Source organism: Mustela nigripes, chromosome 13 (genome assembly GCF_022355385.1).
Source record: "Mustela nigripes isolate SB6536 chromosome 13, MUSNIG.SB6536, whole genome shotgun sequence".
Classification (NCBI taxonomy): Eukaryota; Metazoa; Chordata; class Mammalia; order Carnivora; family Mustelidae; genus Mustela; species Mustela nigripes.
Genome location: NC_081569.1, coordinates 71,278,949 through 71,305,898, shown reverse-complemented (window position 1 = coordinate 71,305,898; position 26,950 = coordinate 71,278,949). Strand labels below are relative to the sequence as shown.

Genomic DNA, 26,950 nt, shown 5'->3' with positions numbered 1-26,950 from the left:
AGGATTTAGAATCTAGTGAATTTGAAATGAATTTAATTTGAATAAAAGTAAAACAAAAGTGTAATGGTGAAAAAGTTTGATACATGGGTAACTCTGCCATGATCCAGATGTGTGGTGCTAAAGTAACAATAATAGTAATTTACTGAATACCACTCTGTTGTCCACATTATAAACATGATCTCATTTCACCCTGACAATAACCCTGATTGAGGCATCATTGTCATTTTTCCAGGTTAGAGATGAGAAAACAGGAGCCAGAGTGATTAAGTGACTCACATTTAAGTCTAACCTGACTTGAAGTTTTTTGATCTTAATAAACTCTGCTTTTGAAATATAAAGCTGAAAAATGATAAAGAAAATAATTTATTCAAGCAAGATTTATTGTTTTCTGATGTTCAAAGCACTGTGATTCGGGCACTGCAGGGATTGAGGGATGATTGAGGAATGATTCCCATGTTCACAAAGAGTATCGGAGAAAGACGCATCAAAATCATATAATACAATAATATTATTTAAATTTCAAAAATGACATTTTTCGAGTACCCACTATGGGTTAGGCACTGTACTAACAAGGCCTGCTCTGCCTCCTTGCAGTAGTATTTCATTTCATTAGGGAGACATCACTGCACAGCAGATAATGTTAGGGGAAATTAGGAAACCAGACTAATACAATGTGACTGGTTATTGAGTAGACAACATTGCAATGATTCAAGTAAGAGAAGCTAATTTTCCAGAGTTAACTGAGGTATAAATAACTCACCCCAGGAATTACTTATTGTCAGCATAATGATGGTTAATCATTACAAATGTATTAATTCCCTGGCTAATATTACCCAAATTTGTTTCTGCTACAGTTCTGCTTAGCAGTCAAGACAGATTTCCTTGACTCCAGTTTTGCAAGTGAGATTGAAAAGGTGACAAGAGAGTCCTTTAGACAAGAGCTTAGCACACATTGTCTGTGGACACAAAATGCCCAGTTTCCTTTGGAACAGTGTGACCCTGAGGACTCCCTCTTCTACCACTTCTTAGTTCTCGGAAGCACATGATAGTAAGCTAAGAGTGAGGCCAAAGGGCAAATGATTTTCAGAGGGTGATTTTTGTTGTAATACTAGAAGCCATGCCGCAAATACTAACACAGAGTTAGGAGTAGTGTTTCTTAGGAACAGAATGTTAAAACACACCCCTGCAGTTCTTCTCACTACTAGCTTTGTGATTGTCATGTGTATCACATTTACCTCCTGTTCACAGTGAATTTCCCTGATAGGTGAAACTTATTATTTAACCCTTTGTCTTCAAATTATTAAAACTACTCTTTCCTGCTTTTCTGCCTTTTTAAAAAAGATTTATTTATCTGAGAGAAAGTCTTGGTGGGGGGACAGAGGGAGAGAGAGTCTCATGCAGCCTCCATGCTGAGCAAAGAGCCCGACCTGGGGCTCGATGTCACGACCCTGAGACCATGACTAGTGCTCAACCCATGCACCATCCAGGCACCCTGCTCTTCTGCCTTCTTAAGCAGAGTATATTTTTTTTTTTTTTTAAGATTTTATTTATTTATTTGACAGAGAGAAATCACAAGTAGACGGAGAGGCAGGCAGAGAGAGAGAGGAAGGGAAGCAGGCTCCCTGCTGAGCAGAGAGCCCGATGCGGGACTCGATCCCAGGATCCCGAGATCATGACCTGAGCTGAAGGCAGCGGCTTAACCCACTGAGCCACCCAGGCGCCCCTTAAGCAGAGTATATTGACCATCTCATCATCTTTTATTCAGCCAGTCATTGCCATGATGGGTAATAACTGTCTTGGGAGTAATGGAGATTTGGGCCCATGATTTTGCAGCTTGAATAACAGGTTTTGGGGGGGATTTGGTCTTCTTTATCTTTGCTGTGATTTATCTTTTTTTCTGTGCCTTTTTTTTTGTTTTAAGTTGGGAATCATTATGCTCCCACTTTCTTTGCTTCTTGCTCACTCATTCTCTAATCTGCTGATGTGAACACAAGTGAGCTGTTAGGTGATCTGTCATTTTACTCAGGAGAATTTAGAGAGCTTAGACGATGTACCCTCTGTGTTTTCATATGTATGAATGTGCCTCCTAATTCCCGAAGATTACAGTCTAATAAAAAGTTTTTGCTAAAATCGGTAAGTGTGTGTGTGTGTGTGTGTGTGTAATTTAACCCCTCCCCTGCCATTTCTAAGGTCATGGATTTATTTGTGTTTTCTGTTTCATGTCCATTTAGTTCCAGTGATCTATATTTCTATAAAAATTATTTGACTTAATCTTTCTAAATTTTTAGTATATAGTTATACTTTCATTTAAAATATTAATTTTACTATAATCATTTTCTCTTTACTTTATATATATATATATTTTTGGAGTTTTTAATTTCTTCTTTATCAAATGTGCCATAGATTTATTCATATTATTTCTCCTTTCATAGAACTGTGTTTTGCTTTTGTAGATTATTTCCTTTTAAAAAATATTATTATAGGGGCACCTGGGTGGCTCAGTGGGTTAAGCCTCTGCCTTCAGCTCAGGTCATGATCCCAGGGTCCTGAGATCTAGCCCTGCATCGGGCTCTCTGCTCAGCGGGAAGCCTGCTTCCTCTTCTCTCTCTCTGCCTGCCTCTCTGCCTACTTGTAATCTCTGTCAAATAAATAAATAAAATCTTAAAAAATATATTATTATATTATGTATGGTATTGTCTGTCTTGCTTTCTTTGTATTTACCTTGATCTTTTATATAAAATTTTAATTTGGATGTTTAGCTCATTAATTTTTCATACTAATATATGCATTTAAGGCTATAATTTCACTTCAAATCTAAAACATATATCTGGAAAGATTTACTATACAAAGTTTTCTCTGTGTTTGGGTCTTAATAATATTTAATTTGTATTGGGGCACCTGGGTGACTCAACGGATTAAAGCCTCTGCCTTCGGCTCAGGTCATGATCTCAGGGTTCTGGAGCCCTGCATCAGGCTCTCACTCAGCGGGGAGCCTGCTTGCCCCCCCACCCTGCCTGCCTCTCTGCCTACTTGTGATCTCTCTCTGTCAAATAAATAAATAAAATCTTAAAAAATAATAATATTTAATTTGTATTATGTTTTCTTGGTAGCCCAATGTACATTTAGAATATATATGGATATAAATGTATGGAGCAGGGACGCCTGGGTGGCTCAGTTGGTTAGACGACTGCCTTCGGCTCAGGTCATGATCCTGGAGTCCCGGGATCGAGTCCCACATCGGGCTCCCAGCTCCACCGGGAGACTGCTTCTCTCTCTGACCTTCTCCTCGCTCATGATCTCTCTCACTGTCTCTCTCTCAAATAAATAAATAAAAAATCTTAAAAAAAAAAATAAATGTATGGAGCATATATATGTGAACATATATACAAACATATATGAACATATATATGGAAATATATATGAACATATATAATATAATTTAGTTCCCAAATATTTAGAAAGGGAGCATTTGAAACATTTGTCTGTATGTGTATGTGTTGAGGAGGGAAGGTTCAGATTTGTATTCATTTTGGTCAGGTAATGTTGCCTATATAATATTAATCATTTGGGATTTGTTGACATGTTTCATGGTCTGACATGAGGAGTTTTGTAAATGTCATGTGCATAATTTAATAAAATATGCTTTTATTTAATATCTGGGTACAGGAATCTATATATGTCCATGATGTTACAAATGCAAATTCAAGTATTTTATACCCTTTCTCTTTTTTTTTTGTCTGCTTGATCTGTTTATTACTGATGGTGATATATGACATCTTCCTCTTTGATAGTAAATCTATTTGATTTTTCTTTGTAGTTTGGCAAGATTGTGTTTTATGTATTTTGGCATCAACCGGTTTCCCAAGAAAGACTGGTTCCTTTCAATAAAGAATAGTATTTAGAAGATGCTAAGTGAGCTTGTTGCTATGGGAGTGTTGGTGCCCCTAAGCCATCAGGGAACAGAGATTAGAAGTGTGTACAGGGTGTGTGTATGTGTGTGTTCATACCAATACCTGATTCCATTGCGACACAACAGGGATTGTTCTAATTTTCTTCCTTTCTATATTTCCAGCTCTCTTTTTTGATAGTAAGAAACCTGGTTCCTGTTATCCTATTCACATAGTAATTATTTAATCAATTACTCTGAATGGAACCAATTTTCTATCAATGCTGCTGCCCTACCCTCTGTTTGGATGTCCTTCTGATCCTTACATGGCTTCCTCATCCCTCATAGAGCTGTCTACTGACCCTAGATGTGAATACTCTGCTCAGCCACTGTATTGCCTGTGCTTGGTCACACTTTCCGGTAGTACCCCTCCTCATACCACCAGGACATGCTGAACGTCCCCTGCAGGCATGCCTTCCTTATCCTTCCTGGGCTCCCACACTCTATTCCAAGGCATCCCTGTAAATGTATGTTCACCTTACCTAGTCCATCCTCTGACTCCCCTATGCCAGTACCTCATTATCCAACCTAAACTCCACTGTTACCCTGCTTGGGCTCTAGCCCTCCACACTGGCTCTCCCTTCCATACAAACACACTTCTCACCTTGCACTGGTTTCTGATTTGCCACACCAGGCCACTTCCATTATCATCCTCATGGTGTGAACTCCTTCCTTCTTGTTCAGGCTCCAATACCCAGTATGTGACAGCCTTGCACGGGTTGTCCTTTTTCTCTCTGCTTGGGCTGTGCATCTCCCACGGGGATGTCCACATTTGGGCATCTTATTCATCCTCTCTGGGCTCCAGCTCCACGTGTTCTCCTCTACAGAGGCCCTCCTCACATTACTGAGCTCTGACACTGCAGTCATATTTTCTCTGCCTAATGGTTTTAGGACTGAACTAACCAGGAAGGGAAAGGGCACTACCTTTTTTGCAGCTTGTGTTAGATAAATGTTGGATGTTCTCATTCTATCATCTCTAGCCCTTAATATGTCTCATTGGTCTTAACTCTGATTTTTTCACTCAGCATATATTTCTTAATCACTCCTTACTTTTTAATTCTGTGTAATTTCTTTTTTTTAAGGTTTTATTTATTTATTTGACAGAGAGAGAGATCACAAGTAGGCAGAGAGGCAGGCAGAGAGTAAGGGGGAAGCAGGCTCCCTGCTGAGCTGAGAACCCGATGTGAGGACCCTGAGATCCCAGGACCCTGAGACCATGACCTGAACTGAAGGCAGAGGCTTAACCCACTAAGCCACCCAGGTGCCCCCTAATTCTGTGTAATTTTTTGAGAATTATCTATTAAGTCCATTGATTCTCTCTTCACTTGAGTCTCTTTTGATCTATTCCCTTGACATTTGTTATAGTCCAATGATTATATTTTATTTTAGAAGTAGTATTTGTTTCTTTTAAAATTCTACCTGTTTATATTTCTATAGACTTTCCTTTCTCCTAAGATTTCAAGTTTCTTCTTCTGTCTCTTTAATAGTGTGGTTTTTTTTTAAGATTTTATTTATTTATTTGACAGAAGGAGAGAGAGAGAGCACATACAGTGGGAGTGGCAGGCAGAGGGAGAGGGAGAAGTAGGCTCCCTGCTGAGCAGAGAGCCTGACATGAAACTTGATTCCAGGACCTGGGATCATGACTTGAGCCGAAGTCAGACGCTTAACCGACTAAGACACCCAGGTGCCCCTCTTTCATAGTTTATCGCAATTTAGAATATTTGTTCTTCTTTCACAGTAAGTTTTATACTGTTCTCTTATTTATTAGTTCTGGCAGAACTGATTGTTCTGTTTGTAATGGTTTGTCATCTTCTTGAATGATTTGTAATTTCTTTTTTAAAAATTTTTTTATTTATTTCTTTTCAGCATAACAGAATTCATTGTTTATGTACCACACCCAGTGCTCCATGTAATACGTGTCCTCCATAATACCCACGATCTGACTCCCCCCAACCTCCCACTCCACCCCCCAGCCCCTTCAAACCCCTCAGATTGTTTATCAGAGTCCATAGTCTCTCATGGTTCACCTCCCCTTCCAATTTCCCTCAACTCCCTCTCCTCTCCATCTCCCCATGTCCTCCATGATATTTGTTATGCACCACAAATAAGTGAAACCATATGAAAATTGACTCTCTCTGCTTGACTGATTTCACTCAGCATAATCTCTTCCAGTCCCGTCCATGTTGATACAAAAGTTGGGTATTCATCCTTTCTGATGGAGGCACAATACTCCATAGTGTATATGGACCACATCTTCCTTACCCATTTGTCCGTTGAAGGGCATCTTGGTTCTTTCCACAGTTTGGCGACTGTGGCCATTGCTGCTATAAACATTGGGGTACAGATGGCCCTTCTTTTCACTACATCTGTATCTTTGGAGTAAATACCCAGTAGTGCAATGGCAGGGTCATAGGGAAGCTCTATTTTTAATTGCTTGAGGAATCTCCACCAACAGTGTAAGAGGGTTCCCCTTTCTCCACATCCCCTCCAACACATGTTGTTTCCTGTCTTGCTAATTTTGGCCATTCTAACTGGTGTAAGGTGGTATCTCAATGTGGTTTTAATTTGAATCTCCCTGATGGCTAGAGATGATGAACATTTTTTCATGTGTCTGATAGCCATTTGTACGTCTTCATTGGAGAAGTGTCTGTTCATGTCTTCAGCCCATTTTTTGACATGATTATCTGTTTTGTGTGTGTTGAGTTTGAGGAGTTCTTTATAGATCCTGGATATCAACGTTTTGTCTGTACTGTCATTTGCAAATATCTTCTCCCATTCCATGGGTTGCCTCTTTGTTTTGTTGACTGTTTCCTTTGCTGTGCAGAAGCTTTAGATCTTGATGAAGTCCCAAAGGTTCATTTTTGCTTTTGTTTCCTTTGCCTTTGGAGACATATCTTGAAAGAAGTTGCTGTGGCTGATAGCGAAGAGATTACTGCCTATGTTCTCCTCCAGGATTCTGATGGATTCCTATCTCATGTTGAGGTCTTTATCCATTTCTAGTTTATCTTTGTGTACGGTGTAAGAGAATGGTCAAGTTTCATTCTTCTATACATAGCTGTCCAATTTTCCCAGCACCATTTATTGAAGAGACTGTCTTTTTTCAACTGTATATTTTTTCCTGCTTTTTCAAAGATTATTTGACCATAGAGTTGAGGGTCCATATCTGGGCTCTCTACTCTGTTCCACTGGTCTGTGTGTCTGTTTTTATGGCAGTACCATGCTGATTTGTAATTTCTTATTGCAAGCTTAATTGCCATTGTAGTTGTTTCTATGAAAACCATATTCAATCTTGGTTGTGAAAGTATCTTCCAAATGCCTTTAAAAAATATTTATTAAAGTGTAATAGACATGCAGTGTATTTATATGTGTACACGTATGTATTGAAAGTGTACTGTTGTATGTGTTTTAACGGATGTGTTCATTTGTGAGACAATCACAGCAGTCAAAATAATGAACGTGTCTACCATCCTCAGAAGTTTCTTTATTCTCCTTTGCAATCTCTGTGATCCCTGTCCCTTTCTCCTGTCCACAGACAATTACTAACCTGCTTCCTGTTGTCCTAAAGTAATTTGAATTTCCTAGAATTTTATACAAATGAAGTCGTACTATATTTATTCCTTTTAGCTACTGTTTTCATTCAGTATAATTGTTTTTAGTTTCATCTATATTGTGCAAATTAAGAGTTTATTCCTTTTTATAGCTGAATTGTATCCAAATGTGAGGCTATACCACAATTTATCCATTCACCCCATGGGATGGACATGAGTTTTTTTTTCTAGTTTTTAGCTATTGTAAATGTTATAAATATTTTATTTATAGTAAATAAATAATTTATTTTATTATATATTATATATTTTTTGTAAATAAAATATTATATATTTTATTATAAATAAAACCTTACATGTAGAAATCTTTGTATAAATATTTGCTTTCTTTTCTCTTGGGTGAGACCTAGGAGTGGATTGACTGAGTAATGTACTGAGTACATGTTTTCACTTTATGAAAAAACTGCAAAACTATTTTTCATTATGCATTTCCAACAGCTGTGTATGAATTCTAATCATTTTATATTCTTAACACTTAGTATGATTTTTTAAAAAATGTGAAATTCTAGATATTTCAGTATTTAAAATATTAGAAAATATTCTAATAGGCATGTAGTTTTTTTGAGAGGTCTCCCACTGGTATCATTGACCTGAGAACAATTATTTACTTGTATTTCTGCATGTAGGGATTCTGGCAATATATAAAAATATAGAACAATATTTTTTATTCCAAACCTGTTTTGTGTTTGAGATTTGGCATATTTTTCTGGGGAGATTGGGAAATGGTCTTCCTTATCTTTCTGAGTAGTGTTGGAGTTCTTCTAGATTCCTTTTCATTGAGTAAGGAAGGCTTCGTGTCTATAAGTGGGGATTAACATGTAAACTGACTCAGCTCCTATTTCAGATTTTTCTTAGATTCGTATTGCTTGGAATTCCCTAGACCTATTTACAAGCATGGCATGAGGCAACAATTAAAATACACACACACACATGCATAAATGTGCATACACAGTATTGATTCTCTGTGTTTGAAGTAGAAGTCCGAGTTATTGAAACCACCATTCTTTGGTTAGCTTAGTAATGTGATTAATATGTGTGGTCCTGATAGTCTGAAGTGCAAAGCTCCAAATAGTTCTCATAGAAATCTTGGTTTCGTGGTACCTGGGGACCACTTGTGTACTGAGCCAAGAAATGAAACATAGGAACTGGTACTGAATACCAAACAATGGAATGACAAATAAAATTTTGAAAGCAACCAGTTTATGGGTTAAGCTCTGCCTACATCGAATTTGGTCTAATAGTGTCAATGCATATTCGTGTGTGTGTGTGTGTGTGTGTGTATAATCAAACCTTATAAATAATACGTACCATAAAATTTAATAACTTATTTTGGTACTTTGGTGTTTATCCTTTTTATGCTTCAGAACGAGAAGTCCCTTAGGACAGAAGTTTTTCATTTTGTTAACTTTCTCAAGCCAAATGTGGGAAGTAAGCTAAATGTGGGAAGTAAGCTTGGTATCTTCCCCCCTCTCTTATCTTTTGACATTTTTTTTTTAAAGATTTTATTTATTTATTTGACAGACAGAGATCTCACGTTGGGGCAGAGAGAGAGAGGAGGAGGAAGCAGGCTCCCTGCTGAGCAGAGAGCCCGATGTGGGGCTCTATCCCAGGACCCTGGGATCATGACCTGAGCCAAAGGCAGAGGCTTTAACCCACTGAGCCACCCAGGTGCCCCTCTTTTGACATTTTTAATGAGACTAAATATATACCCTTAAGTCATAAAAGGAAATTTAATAATCTACTCTAAAGACTTAAAGCATTATTCATCACAGAATTATTTTTATTTCAGAAAAGAATGGGGGAAATATTTAACTTAGTGTGTCACAGACTGTAACCCACATGTCACTAGGTGTGTTTCAGATCATTGTGGGTGGGACACAGGCAAGCATTTTTTGACAGGTATGTATTCATCTTCACCCTTGTAACTAACACATGAAGGTAGTAATTTCATGAAAATTCGTGTTCAGGAAGAGATCAAATACAAACACAGGTGAAATAAAAATTATTACTAGAAGTAGTTTGGGTGGTGGGGTGCTTGGGTGGCTCAGTGAGTTGAGCCTCTACCTTTGGCTCAGGTCTTGATCTCGGGGTCCTGGGATGGGGCTCTCCCGCATGGGGCTCTCTGCTCGGCAGGAAGCCTGCTTCTCCCTCTCTCTTTGCCTGTCTCTCTGCCTACTTGTGATCTCTCTGACAAATAAATAAAATCTTTAAAGAAAAAAAAAAAAGGTAGTATGGGTGGAACAAGAGTATGGCAGATATCAGGAGAGTCCCACGTGGATCTTTCAAGACTAGGAAACATGGTTTTTATGGAAAAGATTTATTTCTTCACCACAAAGTTTACATATTTGCTACTCAGGTGAGGTGATGACATTTTTTGGGAGAGAGAGTATGCAGAGCTGTCTTCAGATTATAGTGTGTAGCTAGCTCTGTTGTTCTTGAGAGGCCTCGCTGGACTTTGGAGCAAGTCAGGACCACCTGTAGTCACAGCTGTGCATGCAGTGGGTATACTGTTCCTACCCTTGCCTTTGTCAGCATGAATAATCACAAATGGGGCTAAAAGTCATTGCCGTTGGATGGATTAACACTGGGTGTGATAATTTCAACGTCTCCTGATTGCCTTCTCCTCTAATTGGCAGGGAAGCATCCTTTTCCCCTTCTCTGAGAGGATACATCCCAGCGTTTAGATCTTGGCAGATCTATCTGTGACATGATCAGTACCCCCACATTTACGAATGATGTCCACTTTCTTCTCTGTTCTTTTCTGTGTCCACTTTCTTCTTTGTTCAGGATCCTCTCAGCATGAGGTCCTCCTTGCAGGCAGTAGCGCTCTGGGGGAAGAAGGCCCCTCCGCACAGCATCACTGCCATCATGATCACTGATGACCAGCAAACCGTTGTGACTGGAAGTCAAGAAGGTCAGCTCTGCCTTTGGAATCTCTCACCTGAGCTAAAGGTTAGTGAAAATGATTCATACCGAAGCAGACAGCACTCACAAAATAAGCACGACTTGGTTCTACCTGCCATGATGGTGGGAGTTTTGCATGATTGTTAAAAAGGTACTCACTGAAGCAATAAATTGGTTTTACTTCTGAATCTGGAGAAAATGAAGTACTATATGATGGATCAAGATCATATTTAAAAATCAGATTGTGAATATTGCTAATCTTAGCTACCAACTAAGTGTTATCACCTTTTAAGCTATGCTGAGTTTTACCATTTTACATCCTGAATTATATGTTTAAGTAACTGAACTACAGACATGTAAGTATAATTCTAAAAATTATGGCTCATTAATCTAAACAAAGGGCACCCTTGAAAACTGCTATTAGCTAAATGAGTAATATCTTAATTATCTGGGTGTTTCTGTCAGTTTGGCCTTCTTGCTATTCTTTTGGTCTCTGCTTGCACGTGATTTTTAAAGATCACATCAAAAAGCTCTAAATCCAATTTACTATTGTCGTCTTCCTATCTCAGAACCTGACCTCACCTAGGATTTGGCCCATTGATTAGCAATTACTTGTCCCTGTCCCAAGTCATAAACATTTAACATATTGGAATAGATATTTGCTTAGTGCTAGCAGCCTCTGGACCCAATTTGAACATTTAAACTAATGATGTACTTAAAGTATACTGCCCTCATTAAGAAGCCTTTTAAAGATCAAAGACTATTTTTAGCCTTTAAAGTTTGTCACTTTAAAACCTAAATTAACAATTAATTGTAATTCTATTTTATAGTGTAATTAATTAACATCTCCCATCACAGAAGAGTTACACTACAGGACTGCCAAGAACTGCCTAGCAGACTGGCTCAGCTCAGTGTTTATGAACATTCCTGAAAGAAGGCACTGGTATTATTGCAAGAGCTGAGCTTTGAAAAGTGGCCCTCACATTTATTATCTCTTAGAGTTTAAACTCAGGCTTCTAAATGGCTTAAGTGGTCTTGCTACTCTTTTTAATGTTTCAAATATGTGTTTTCCCAGCTGGAGTAGTTGTATTATACTATGTAGGTTGCAATAAGCTTAAGAAATTTGGATCCTAGCATCTGTATCTTTTTACATATGTTCCTACTGTTTATTTACATTTGTTCAACATGCATTTATTGACCAAATATTATAAGTTAAGGCAGAATGCTAGGTACCTGCATTCAAACACAGATGAGAAGACTTGGTGCTGGCTGTCCCAAGGACTGCACCATAGTAGAGGAAGGGCATAGGCTGATGCAGTGCACTGATCATACAAGGTATTCCGAGTACCTGAGGTGCTGAGGGATTTAGATTAAAAAACAAAAGAATTAACTAGCAAGAGCTAATGCCACATGCTAATTAAAAGCAGTGACAGTATCAAGGGATTTTGAGATGATTTATGCAAGGAGATGACATAATCTTATATTAGTATATTTGTGACTGAGACTATCATTTGGTATTAATGTTAAGGGCTTACCGAAGGGAGGGGGAGAAGAGATAAGGGCCAGTGACTATGGTAGGAGCTTCTACATTAGTTTAGTCAGGAAAGATTTTGAGTACGAACCAAATCATTGACAGAAGGGGTTAAAAGGAGATGAAAAATGAAAAGATGTTAAGAAGAAAGTATGTATAGAACTGAGCAACTGATTGGAGTATGGGTAGAGGGGCAGGAATAGTTAAGGATACCTTACAGATTTGGGGTTTGGGTGATGGATGAGGCTGGTGGTATGATGGTGTCACGATCTGTAGAAGTAATAGAGGGAAAAGACTAGGAAGGGAAAAGAGGCGATTTAAGTTCTGGACATCTCAGAGTACCCAAGTATTTATCAGGGGATTGGGAACACAATCTCATTTTTTCCCTGTCCATGGGACATGGGACTGCAGGCTGCAAGGGAGTGGAGCATAAGCTTCTCATCAATGCCCAGTGTTATGCATGCTGCTTCCAGTCTCAGGCTCTGACACCCCAAAGACCTCTCAGTGAGGTCTGCCAGTGAGGAGCTTCTCCAAGTTTCAGGATAGGAACTACCTCACTTGTCTTTCCTGGTATTGATTGCTGGTATTTCTAACACCTTTAAGCATAGCAAAAGCTGAGCTGAATAACCTCCCAGATATATACCCTTAGTATTGCTATGTTCTGTCTTTCTTCCTATTTAATACTCAGAGGGAAACACAACAATGGCAAGATGAAGAATAGCAAGAAGAGCAATATTGTGCACAGGAAAAGAATGGAGAGCTTGGTCAATTCTAACTTTGATATTTACCAAACTTTCCTATGGAGCAAATGACATATTATTTGAGCCTCAGTTTCTTCATCTGTGAAATAGGCATTAAACCCTGTTCACGGTTGCACCAGTGCCTGGAGATGGTAAATGCTCATCAAGTTGCATGGTCCCATTTGTGCTATTGGAAGTTCCTGAAGTAGTGGTGGTGGGGGGCGGGGATGAGTCATAGAGGTAGAGCCATTGAACAGAGATAAAGATCTGGATCTCATCATGACTTCATGACAGCAAGTAGGTGTGATTATGGATTTTTTTGTTTTCTTTATTCCTTCCAGCAGTTCCAAAATATGATAAAATGAAGAGATTATAATGAATTGTCACAGTTTATTTAAGTACATGTAGGGATTTAGTAGTAGAATGAGGATTCCATTTGCAAAGCAATGGAGTACCATTATGATATTTTGTCCATAGCATATTTTCTCCAGGGGAAGACATCTGCTTGATTAGCCCTGACTTCTTTCTTAATTTAGCCTGTAATATATGGAAAGGTATTAAATTCATAGGGGTATATATTTCATAATGTAATGTTGAGGAAAGATAGTATGTTGTTTCCTGAGATGGAACCATCTGGATTTCCCAGAAAAAAGGTAGAATAAGGTAAATGGTTCTAATTAACCACAAAACTTCTTTGTAGCACTGGAAATTTAGTCTAACAACAGATCTTTAGAGAAGCATTTCTGATTGTGATAGAAATAAGATGAAGGCAGAGAATGATTATAATTTGTCCTCATCGGTATGACTTGATTATCATGTATGGATATGTTTGCATAGTTCAGAAAAAGCATAATGCATATTAGTTCATTTGAAAATAGATTTTTATTACCTTCAAGACAAGTTTTATTACTTATAAATTGTCTAGTCATTCAAATTAAATTTTTTAAAAAGATTTTATTTATTTATTTGACAGAGATCATAAGTAGGCAGAGAGGCAGGCAGAGAGAGAGGTGGGAAAGCAGGCTCCCCACTGAGCGAAGAGCCTGATGGAGAAGCTCGATTCCAGGACCTCGGGATCATGACCCGAGCTGAAGGCAGAGGCTTTAACCTACTGAGCCACCCAGGTGCCCCTCAAATTAAATTTTTAGTCCCTATTGACAACCTCTCTTCCATTTGAGGGGATCCTGCTTATCTTTTGTTTTATAGTTTGATTTTCATAATCTTGTTATGAAATAAAATATTGTTTTATAAAATAATGAGCAATACACGTCTTTCACACATGAGATAATGGAAGAATTAGTCCTTAGTGCCATATTTTTAAATTCATGTACAGGAGAAAGACATTGGCATTTTCAGTAAGTTTAGTTAAAATTTTATTTTTAATGTGGAAAAATTAATTTTTACTATTTCTGAAGCAGGAAGCCAAATAAGGTCACTATAAGGTTATAATGGTTACCAAAAAGGTAATTTTTCCTTGTATTATTTTGTAAATTCATTTCTGAATTCTGAAATTTGCTCATTAATATGCTACTATCCATTGAGGCACATTTTGTGCATGATAAACATCAACACTGACTTATTTGTGTTCAAAACCTAAATGTTGTAAAACAGGTCTGGTGATTATTTAGGTTTCATGATGGATACAAAACCAAAACCAAAAGCAAGAAAAATGTGTACAGCATGTCTACTGTATCTAGATGTTCATTACGTTTTTTTTCTTTTTTTTAAATTTATTTGAGAGAGAGAGAGAAAGCGAGCATGAATGGTGGGGAGAGGCCAAGGGAGAGGGAGAATCAGACTCCCCGCTGAGCCAGGAGCCAGATGCCAGGACCCCAAGACCATGACCTGAGCTGAAGCAGACACTTAACCAACTGAGCCACCCAAGCGCCCCTGTATCTATATGGTTATTATTCTGTGAATTTTGATATGGCACAGATAGTTTTTCTGAAAGCTACGTAGAACAAAAACATAATGGAATAGGATTTTCTAATAAGAATTATAAATACTGCATAATGTGATGTTCGTTTTCTTCAAAAATTTATAGCTGTTTAAAAGCTTATCCTCGTCATTTTCAGATTTCAGCTAAAGAACTTCTATTTGGTCATTCGGCTTCAGTAACATGTTTGGCAAGAGCGAGGGATTTCTCGAAACAGCCCTACATTGTTAGCGCTGCTGAAAATGGGTACGTAAGATGTGCGCAACTTGGTGACCATCTCTGTTGCCTCTCCCTTTTTAAAACCAATGATGGGGTACAGAATTCTGGGGCTGAAGGAAATCTTAGTGATTATCATGTTCCTTTTAAGTAGAGGAAAATTTGGACTGTGGATGGTAGAGCAATTTGTATGATGATCCCAAGGAATGTGATCAGTGCTATGTCTCCCAATTTTACCCTTTTTTTTTCCCTTTCTGGATTAAGACCATAAACACACCAACTGTGTATTGGGGCTTGTGTCAGCCTCACTGTGTAAAGGATAATGACAAATGCCACCTGTTGTAGAATTGAAAACGGAAAATTCTAGGCGCTTGTCTTTTTTCATGTAATAACTCACTTTGAGCTCTTCAGCAAACCTATCCAAGCCTTCATTGTTGTAGGACAACTCAGCAGTTATAATCTTCATATTATACACTTGTCTGATATCATTATCGGAGAAACAGAGGAGAGGGCTCAAAGGTAAGAGGGATGGCAGGGGGTGGCAGAGAGAAGGGAAAACATAGGCTGTGATTTGGACGCAGTTTCATGGAAGCAAGGTTTATTCCAATGAAATAGGACTAAACTGTAAGAAAAAGCCTGGCCGATGGAAGAAGTACTATGAACCAGACTGTGCTGATGAGTTCTTTGCCAAAGGAGACTCAGGAATGCGGAATTGATGCGGTGTGCATTTGTGAATCAGGGATCGGATTACTGGTTGAAACAAGAGAACCCCCTCCTTTTTTTTTTGTTTTTAACCTGAGGAGAAAGTACCTGGCCCTGAACTCTGAGAACCAAAAGAATAATGAGTGTCCAAACTGGAGAAACTGAATAGTTTAACAAAATGCTAATGAAATGGATATCAAAGAGGTACCTATTCTCATGGCTTTCAGCAAAGCCATGATTGTACTGTACTGTGGATGAGGCTAGAGTGAGATGCCCTGGTACATTCTTTTCTTAACAATTGCTAGGTGTGCTGGGGGTGCTGTAGCTCTTGCTACACAAGCTGAGATATTTACTGCCAGTCTAGAGAATTTGGAAGATGGTGATTTTTTTTTTTTCCCCTGAGACTATCTGGAGAACTGAGCAAAATTAATTGCTAAATGAGAAGTAACTCTGGAAAGTAACTGAATTCCAACCTGAGGATTTTACCCATGGTAGTGTAGCTCCGAGGTTAATGGACATGTTCTTGATGATCAATGAATTAAACTGTATGACCCTGCATATATGATTATTAAAGAGCCAAGGAGTCTAGTATGAATTCTGATGATTTGAATTTTCTAGAATTCTGTTCCTTCAAGATGCAAAACTTGCCCTGCATCTCTAAGATACTTTTAAGGCAACAGCTACATTTTAGCTACTGCGTATTTAACAGATCCTAGTTTAGTCTACTGGAAGTTATTAAACTTACTAGGCTTGGTCCATTATGTCCCAAATAATAATGATTTTTTAGCTTTGAAAAGACTCAGGAAGTGACTGTAGACTTAACATTTTTGCTTCTAAAATGTTCAGAGGAGACCCAAAATTACTGTGATTCAGGTTTTCTTTCTTTTTTTTTTTTTTTTTAAGATTTTATTTATTTATTTGACAGACCGAGACCACAAGTAGGCAAAGAGGCAGGCAGAGAGAGAGGGGAAGCAGGCTCCCTGCTGAGCAGAGAGCCTGATGTGGGGCCTGATCCCAGGATCCCTAGATCATGACCTGAGCCAAAGACAGAGGCTCAACCCACTGAGCCATCCAGATGCCCCTCAGGTTTTCATTTTTTTTCTCTAAGTATTAGTTCATCAGTAGGCATAAGTCATAAATTCAGGAATCCTAGTGAATTCCAGGATGACTGAAAGGAAATGCATACCTGGAAACCTGAGGTTGAAGCAACAGAACACCAAAGAAAAAGAAGATCCTGAAAGTGGTTAGTGGGGAAAAAGCAGATTATTTATAATGGAATGTAATTAAGCTGCCTTCTCAGCAGTAAAATGAAAACTGGACAGCAATGAAATATTTTCAAAAAGTTGAGAGAAAATATCTGTCAACTTTCTAACAAAAATATGTTTCTAAAAACGAGGTCAAAATAATAATGTTTAAGACAAACACTGAGAATGCTCAGTCCCAATAGATACTCTATTAGCAGCAGAATTCTGAATGATATTCTTCATTAAGAAAAGCAGTGATTTGAGAAGGAAGAGCAGAGATGGAAAAAGGAATATTGAACAAAACCAGCAAATTTTTAGAAAGTGTAAATAAATACAGACTAGTAGGCAACAAGGTTTATATTTCTCCCATGCCCTGCTCCCATGCATATACACACAATCCTCGTCAGCAATTGCATAGGATAGGGTAGTGACTAGATTCCACATGTTCTGGTGTTCTCGAGGTGGGTAAAGCTGTTAATTAACTTTAGACTTTAAGCTTGATGTGCACGTTGCTATTTCCAGGGTAGCTGCTAAAAGAACAGACAGAAGAAATAAAAATAACAGAAATAGAATACAGAACTTCCAACTTGGAAAAGAAAAAAGATAATGTTATTTAATCCAAAGGAGACAAAAATAAATGGGGTAATGGAAAGTGAAAAATAAGGTAGTTGAGCTAAACCTGACTAAAACCATAATCTTCCCAATTATGTAGAGGGACTGAGCCCTCTAGTTAAATCACAAAGATTGTCATACAATTTAAAAAACAAGGGGCGCCTGGGTGGCTCAGTGGGTTAAGCCGCTGCCTTCGGCTCAGGTCATGATCTCAGGGTCCTGGGATCAAGTCCCGCATCGGGCTCTCTGCTCAGCAGGGAGCCTGCTTCCTCCTCTCTCTCTGCCTGCCTCTCTGCCTACTTGTGATCTCTGTCTGTCAAATAAATAAATAAAAATCTTTAAAAAAAAACAAAACAAAACAGCAAAAGGACATAAAAAGGTTAAAAGTAAATGGATGGAAAAAGATTGATCAGATGAATACTGACCAAAATAATGTTGATATGGCTCTATAAATATTTTATATTAATAAATACACATAGTTAATAAAACCTTAAGGCACAAAAGCCTTGGCATTGATAAAGAGGGTTATTACTTATTAATAAAACTTTCAATCAGCAGCAGGAGATGAGACCAGAGAGTTAGGCAGGCACCCAGTCTCAGAGTCTTCTAGAACAGTGTTCCTCCAACCTGAGCTTGCATCAGGACCACCTATAGAGCTTGTGCGAACACAGATTTCTGGGCCCCACTCCCAGAGGTTTGGGTTCAGTAGATCCTGGTTGGGTTTAAGAACCTGCATTTCTAACATGCTCCTTGACAAAGCTGAGACTGATTGTTCAGAGAACATACCTGGGGTAGTGAGTATCCTACAATGGGGGCCAGGAGAGAAAGTGTGATGTGAAGAATGACTTGGGAAACTCATTGGTGATGATACCAGTTATGAGGATAGGAAACTAAGGCGGACAGGTGTTAGGCTTTATTATGAATATGAGGAGTGTGGAGACTCCCACATCACCCACACAGAGAGATATCTATTAGCTAGTTACATACGGAAGTCTAGAGCTCAGTGAACAGGTCTGGGCTTCCAACATCACATACATGGTACCTGAAGTGATGGATAATTCACCCAGAGGGAGTATGGAATATGAGAATGTAAGAAAGCCTAAGACAAAAGTCTTAAGGAAAATCAGCATTGAACGAAGCAGAAAAATGGAGCCTGAGAAGGCTGATGAAATCCCAAAAGTATAATGGAAGATCGGAGAAAAGAGAGTTTGAAGAATATAAGGGACTTGGAATTAAAGATGACAAACCATGTTTATCCTCTCTCCTTCTAGATATTGCATTAAAAGAGAAATCATAACAGTTTTCTTAAGCACACGAATATAAGAATAGGAAGGGGGCCAAGAGGAAATAGTGTATTTCTGAAAGTAGAAAAATAGACGGAAGAATGGTGACTGATCTGTTTATCCACTGGATGAATTTTTTATTGAGGTGCCAAGGTGGGGATGTAGAATTGAATAAGGGGGAAAAAAGGGGAATTGAATAAGGGGAAATTTAGTGGAATTTTAAAATTTTGTAACTCTATATGTTGTAGGTATTTTCTCCTGTGTTCTTAAGGAAATTAAAAAATCAAGAATTTAAAATTTTGGAAATTGTTAAAATTTTTTATAATTAAGGGTGACAATCTCTGTAGAAATGTTGGGAATAGCATTTCAAAAGGAAAAGAAGAATGTACATTTTAATAGTCAACTTTCCTGTGTTCTTATTAAGTATGTATCTTGCCAGTTTCAGCTAAAATGTCAGTGCTACTTTTGATACACAACACATTTGCTTTCTTTCCTTAAAAAGAATTGATAGGCAGGATCAGTTTTTGCTTTTTATATTTCTTTGTCTTGTCTTTTCTTTTCTTTCTTTCTTTACTTTAAGATAGAAAATAAGATGATAAGAAAACAAATAGGGAAAGCATTAGAATCCAAGAGAATTTAGAAACATAAGCATCACCAAGAGAGCTTTTACTGATGCCCAGGCTCCAACCTTTGAAAATGTGATTTAATTAGCAGGACTTAATGTCTGGGTTGGGTCCCAGATGTCAGTATTTTTCAAAAGTTCACAGATAATTCTTATGTATAGCCAGTTTAGAACCACTGGTTTAGAGATAGACTTATCTAGCTAACCAACCAAGAGCTTTGCAAAACCCATATCCCATGTCCCAGGACCTTAACACAGAGCTGTGGAATTAATCTCTCTATGGACTATTTTTGAAATACACACAGGTGATACACAGCTAGAGTTGAGAATCATGCTAATAAACTCCAGTTCCTTGTGAAGCTAAAATTTTATATTAAGATCAAATTAAGGTTCTATTTTTTTTTTACCTTTGACACTATTTTCTTACCTTTGAGATATAGTATTTCAATTTCTACGTCTTCCCAGTTTTATTTTTTATACACACACACATACACACACATCTCCCCCTTGTTTTATTGAGTTTTCATATTACCTCAAATCCTTTTTTGGAATACGGTCAGATATAAACAGAGAAAAAAAATTATGAATACTTTGTTTTTATATCCAGAATAGGGTTTCTCAACCTGAGTACTAATGACACTTTGGAGCACCAGAGAATTCTTTGTTGAGCATTTGAGGTTATTAGCAGCATTCCTGTCCTTTCCCCACTAGATGCCAGTAGTGTGTTCCTGGTTGTGACAATCAAAAATAACTCTTGTCATTGTCGAATGTTCTTTGGGAGGCAAAATCGCCCCAGGTTGAGAACTACTGATTTAAAGATTGGTTTCCAGTGCTTGACCAGAAAAACAATAAAAGTCCAGCAAACACTAAGTCCATCCAGCATTTACTATTATTAATTCATATCTTTTGCTGCTTAATAGGAGATTCTCCCTTAAAGCCATTAAAGCTCTCACTTATTCTTTCATGGGAAGTTTTGCTTATTTGTTGAAAGTGACAAAACTGAAAGATATTATTACCAAACAACTCTGAAACAGCCATTCTGGTTTTTGAGAACTGAAATCATGTAGATTTAAATTGCCGTATGCTGGACAAAGTATTTTGTTACTGTATTTCATAATTTTATGTACATCCTTGTAACATATGGGAAAGCAAGCCAGAGTTGTCTAAACAATGAGAATTTTCTATACATGTAGTGACAAGGGTGATTCCAGCATTTCAGGGTAAGCAAAGAAATAAACCCTATCAATGATAGACCAAACGTAGCCTCTTGGTGGCACTGTTTATTTTTATAAAAATGATACCTCAGCTCCAGAAGATGCAGCCCTCGATGCATTATGCTTTTCAGAATATGTAGTTTAAGTTCAGTGAAATAAGCCATTTTCAAGAGGATGCAGTTTCCATAGAAAGATCGTGGCACTGTCTCTCTAACAGACTGTGATAACTGGATCCACACAATTTGTTTTAGGTCAGGTTGGCGCTAAAGTAAGGTTTGTAGGCGGGCAGCAGGGTGTAATTACCCAAACAAAAAGACACAGATACAGTATGTCATCCCTGTTAATGACCACAACATTTTCTTGCTCAGTAATCTGTAACAAAAAGCCACATAAACGATCAGGTTGCATTTAAGTGCAGCACTAAAGAAAAACTTGGTGACACAAAAATTATTTCAGCCAATTGAGTAGAAATGACAGAGAATAATACAAAGTTATCTCTCCTAGGGAGATGTGTGTTTGGAATGTCACCAACGGACAGTGCGTGGAGAAGGCCATACTTCCTTACAGGCACACTGCAATTTGTGTAAGTACCTTCACTTCCTTCAGAGCATTTTTGGACTTTCAGGAATTCATTTAGAGCATTTGCTACGCACACATTTAAAGAAATGACTTTTCTTTGATTTTTATTTTGTCCCTGGAGTAGAATAGTGTCAGTTATCATCTGTTATTTTGTCATTTTTCTTCCCCAAAAGTTACTGTTCAAGATTGGTTTTTTGTGTTTTTTGTGTTTGTTTTTTTTTTTTCCTGATTCGTTCTTTATTTCAGTATCTTTCTAACAGGGACAAATTTGAAAGACAATTTTTAATTTTTTCTTAGTTATACTCACAACACACACACAGAGACACACCCATAGAAAGATTTGCTTTAATGACATGCTATTTAATAAAGCAAAAAAGTTTTTTTTCTTTAATTTTAACCCTTTTTGAGTGGATACTTTCTTAATTCCTGTATTTCTTATTTATGAAAAGATAACAGAGAGTATCACTGTACCTTTATAATCATTTCCCAATATTTAGAACAGATTCTGGCTTTTGGTAGATGGACTCCAAGCATATGGGTGAGGCAGTTGTGTTTTACCAATGGTGCTCACAGTGTTTTATTTGTTTGTTTGTTTGTTTGTTTTTATTTTACTCATTGCTTTTGGCATTGATGACTTGCCCTGCAATATTCACAAACTCCTTTCTGGAACCAGAACTTGCCCAGTGAGATAATTTGTCAAGGGCACAATATATTACTCAATCTTTTATAAAAGCTATTCTTAAAACTTATTTGGCACAAGAATTCCTCACACTTCAAACACTTTTATTTCTTTTTAACGTATAATAATGTTGCTAGGAGAAGGAACCTGATTTTTTTGTTGTTATTGTTTAATTCTACATAGCATTCTGGAAATTAAACAATTTTGAACTTTCCATAACTGGGAATAAGATTCTTTCTTCCTAAAAGATCCCCCTTCTTCCAGAAAAATGGTGAATTACAAACAAGATTAAAGTCCTGAATCAATGCTTCAAAAATATGGAATAACTGAACTAAAAGAAATTTTATTGCTATTCAGTAGCAAGTAAATACTTTAACTGAATAGATGCTAAAACTGAAATCTAGAGAAGTCTTCACCGTAGCCCAAATTATATTAATTGCTAGTGATAATTAACTTTTTGCTTTGAATTCCATTTTCATAGTATTACCACTGCTCATTCCGGATGACAGGGGAAGGCTGGCTTTTGTGTTGTGGAGAATATCAGGATGTTCTTATCATTGATGCCAAAAGTTTGGCTGTTATTCACACTTTCATATCATCTCAGTCTCCTGATTGGATCAACTGCATGTGCATTGTTCACTCCATGAGAATTCAAGGTAATACTTGGGTGTTATATAATGCTAAGAGAGTGTCTATAAAAATACCACCTTTGAACGATTTTTTAAACAAATGGGCAAGAATTCAGAATACTTCTTTAAGTTTACCTGTTCGTGGGGACAGTTCTCTAAGCCAGACCAAGTAAACTGAGAACACCCATGACAGTGGTTCAAGTCATTAGAGAGTCAGCAAGAGGTCAAGATGAAATGAAAAGAGGAGACTATTTCCATGACCGAGTTCATTGGTACATTTCAAGAGTGACAAGAAGGCATCTGTTGTGGATTAATAAGACTCTTGGAACTGTTGCCTTGCTGTGTCTTCCCGCGTGTAGTAGAGAATTCAGATTCTTTTGAGGGAAAGCTGGCTCCTTACTTGTTTCTGAAACAGGAAGGTGTAATATTGACAACATAATGATTTTCAATGTAGTTCTGCTCTTAGTGGTGTTCTTCTAATACATCTGGGTCACTGATATTTTAAAACAAATTTAAAACATGATCTAAAGTGTTTATTTATAAAAATGTGTTTTTTATAAAAATAAAAAACCCAAGGCTGAATAATTTCAACCTATGTAATCTTGCATAATCCTTAAATGATTTTGCTACAATCTTTACAACAACCAGTTACAACAGCAGTCAGCTTTTATAGTACTTTTCTTGTTTTTACAGAAGATTCTCTCTTGGTGGTATCAGTAGCTGGTGAGCTCAAAGTTTGGGATCTCTCTTCATCGATCAACAGCATTCAGGTTGGCTTTTGAAACTATTTTTTATTCTCTGAATTCAAACATATTTATTGAAACTTTTTTAATTATAAGGAGGTTACCCATTCATTGTTAAGAGTTCAAATAATATTGAGGCACCTGGGTGGCTCAGTTGGTTAAGCATTTGCCTTCAACTCAGGTCATGATCCTAAGTCCTGGGATGGAGCCCCAAGTAGGGCTCCCCACTCATCAGGGAGTCTGCTTCTCCCTCTCTCCGCCTCCCCTCTGCATCACCCCTGCCACCTCGTGGTGTGTGCATGCGCTCTCTCTCTCCTTCTCTCTCAAATAAATAAATAAAATTTTTTAAAAAATTCAAATAATGTAGAAGTCTATAAATTTTATCTCCATTTACTTCCCCATCACTCCTCCAAGGGGTGGGCATTGGTAATAATTAGAGTGTGTCTTTCCAGTCTGTTGTCAGGGCATATACCAATATTTTTATTTACACACACACACACACACACACACAAACACACACACACACACATCACACACACGTTTTGCAGGCACCTGGGTGCACACACACATTGGTTATGTTTTAAAAGAAATAAATAAATCTGTCATAGAGGAATATCTTCCTGACCCTGACAGCAGAAAGAAAGATGCCTTTCTGCTGAGTGTATGTGAATGGTTGTTGGGAGATGACTTTGAATGTCTGGCGGGTCATGTGCACTGAGAGTCCAGTACGTTTACCTGCCTCCACCTTCAGCATCAGGCTACAAGTTGAGGTGGGGGATGAGAAAACAGTCATAGTATTTATGCTATTGATAACATTGTTTCAGCTGCCCCATGCTCTGAACTGTCTTTTGGAATGTCTTGGTTGGGGAAGCCTAGGAATTGTGGTAGCATAATGAACCCAAAAAGTACACACCAGCACTATCAGAAACTTAATACGAATATAGTATTCTAGGTGGCCACTCTTTTGTGTTTTGTTCTGTTTTTTTTTTTTCAAAGCATTTTATTCATCTTTCTGTTTTAGCAATTAAAGTACTGCAGGTTTTCTCTTCAATATATATTTTTTTGTTTTGTTTTATCTTTCTGCCATGTCTGAAAATTAGAAACTTAACTCGTATCTTTACATTCTCAGAACCCAACTCAATCTCCACTGAATGTTTGTTGAATGATTATATGAGGAATCCTGCTCATAGTTTCCTTTCCAAGTAACTTCTTAGTTCAGAAAACTCGAAACTGGGGTAGTTTTTATAAAAATGATGTAGTCTATTTTAGGTGTATATTGGGGCAAGTCTTCTCATACAGTCATGAATAAATTACCTAGAACTAGTACTAAAATGTTCTCACTCCTTTTGAAGGAAAAACAAGATGTCTACGAAAAGGAATCCAAATTTCTCGACTCCTTGAACTGCCGGACAATACGATTTTGCACATATACGGAGAGACTTTTACTGGTGGTATTTTCTAAATGTTGGAAGGTATTACAAAATAACAAAATAAATACCAGTGATATACAAATGTATATACAAAAGTAATTTTTTTTTTGCTCAATGTAATAATTTTAAGAATTTGATTTAATATGATACAAACTCTGTCATAATATCAGAGCATTTTTTTTTATCAATTTTCTTCTTGCACTCAGCTGTTTTGCTACTCAGGAGATTATATATCTAAAATATATCCTAATTTTATTAAGAACAAACTATTACGATAGTGATCATTTATCTTTAGATTATTTGTAAAATTAGAACTTTAGAAGTAAAAGTTTAGAACTTTTGGACTAAAGAGAACTGCACTTTAGAACTAAAAAGAAAACTAATACTTTTCACCTACATACATTGATTTTATTTTTAGACTTTTTTTCTTTTTCCATTTAGTCACTCCATTCATCTTTAAGGAATAGAGAGTCCTTTCTTGTGAATATAGTCACTGATATCTCCAATAAGAAAGAAAAACTGAGTCATTATATCATCCAATGGCATCCCTTTTTTCTTTAATGTTCCATATTAAAGAAACCGACCTTAATATAAATAAAAAAAATAGGTACCAGTAAAATATCTTGATACAGGAGTCCAGTGTGTCCTGTTATTAATATTTAATATATTGTTGCGTTAATACTACCATCTACATGATCATGATAAGCATACTTTAACTTTCATCTCATTGGCAGGTTAGATTAGGAGTTTTTGTTAATGTGTGTCATTAATTTTGTATTTTAGGTTTATGATTATTGTGATTTTTCCCTCCTGCGGACAGAAGTTAGCAGAAGTGGGCAGTTTTTTGCTGGAGGAGAAGTGCTTGCTGCTCACAGAATCATCATCTGGACAGAAGATGGTCACAGTTACATCTATCAGCTGCTGAACAGGTGGGCTCAGATGGGAGCGGCATACAAAACATTCAGGTAGAAAATGAACTTTGGGAGGTTTATTATGGAAAACTCCCCGCATGCCGCCCATGATCAAAAACCAGAACAAAACAACTTTGGCACTCGAAGATTTACTCTGGGCTTGGTAGGCTTCAGCCTTTGTATAAAACAGCAGGGGACGAAGGAATGAGATTAACCATGTATAACTTGTACAGCTGGTGCTGGGTTTTCAAAAAGTCACTTGTAATTATTAACCCAACAATTTCTAACTAGAGTTTAGAAACTTGAATGGTACCATCCGGCTTTTGAAAGTGGGAGGAGGAAAAAAAAAAACAACAACAAAAAAAACGAATAAAGAACCCCAAAGTTCTAAACTCTGCTTTTTATTTTTCTCCATGCAGTGGGCTTTCCAAAAGCATATCTCCTGCTGATGGAAGAGTGCTTAAAGAGACCATTTATCCTCATTTACTGTGCTCTACTTCTGTGCAGGAAAATAAGGTAATGCAAGGGGAGAGTAACTGTCTCAAAACTGTTTCAGTCCGCATCTTAGATAAGTGTTGCTTTGTAACAGAGTCGGACTTGAAAAAGTTGAATTGAAGAATCACAGCAAGTATCAACGAGAAAATCAAATCTGTTAATGGTACTGAAGAGAAAATGTTGCCTTTGAGAAATGTATTTTTTAAAGTCTGATTAAACAATATATATTTATTATAGAAAAATTACCAACGTTAACAAAGGAGGAATGTAAATTCTTAATTTTGCCACCATAAATATTCACAAGGGGTATTTTTATGTGTTTATGTATTTTAATCAGGAAAATTTCAAATATTTAAAAAGTGACAAGAATAATACAATGATCACTTATCTACCCTCTCCCTAGATTCCCGATTATTAACATTTTGCTGTATTTATTCTCTCTCTTTCTACACACACATACACACACACACACACATTTTTCACTGACCTTTGGATAAATGGCTTGATACAAAGTTATTATCATTTTCATTTGTCTATTCCAATTTTTAAACTTTATCAAATGGTTTATATCCTGCTTTTTTTAAACTCAATATTATCATTTTTTGCATATATTTAGCTCTTCTTCTGAATAAATTTTCTTGCTCAAACAATATATTCGTGATTCCTGGCAGAGCTGAGGTTATAATTGTGTGTATTCTAAATTTTATATATATATATATATAGATTCAATATATATATATAATTTTATATATATATATAAATTATATATCTATGAAGGCTGAAGATTTAAAGTTATTTTATTTTAGTAATGCTAACCAAAATGAGATTTTTGTTGTTATTGTTGTTGTTGTTTTTGTTGTTAACCTATGGACTTGGTCATCAGTTAATTATCCAAAGAACTATTTTGTGGAGAATGGAGGAGTTTTGGA

The 26,950-nt window shown here is 37.1% G+C and overlaps 1 protein-coding gene across 2 annotated transcripts in view; it reads left to right on the top strand.

Moving 5' to 3' along the window:
• Window positions 1-26,950, top strand: part of WDR72 (WD repeat domain 72) — a 208,855-nt gene that overhangs the window by 13,833 nt on the left and 168,072 nt on the right. For both annotated transcript variants that reach the window (XM_059372862.1, XM_059372863.1), the window contains exons 2-9: window positions 10,339-10,503; window positions 14,802-14,908; window positions 21,060-21,138; window positions 22,295-22,469; window positions 23,136-23,212; window positions 24,538-24,657; window positions 25,399-25,544; window positions 25,946-26,042. In XM_059372862.1, coding sequence (XP_059228845.1) covers window positions 10,351-10,503; window positions 14,802-14,908; window positions 21,060-21,138; window positions 22,295-22,469; window positions 23,136-23,212; window positions 24,538-24,657; window positions 25,399-25,544; window positions 25,946-26,042 — 954 coding nt within the window. In that variant the 5' untranslated portion in view covers window positions 10,339-10,350. The remainder of the gene's footprint in view (window positions 1-10,338; window positions 10,504-14,801; window positions 14,909-21,059; window positions 21,139-22,294; window positions 22,470-23,135; window positions 23,213-24,537; window positions 24,658-25,398; window positions 25,545-25,945; window positions 26,043-26,950) is intronic.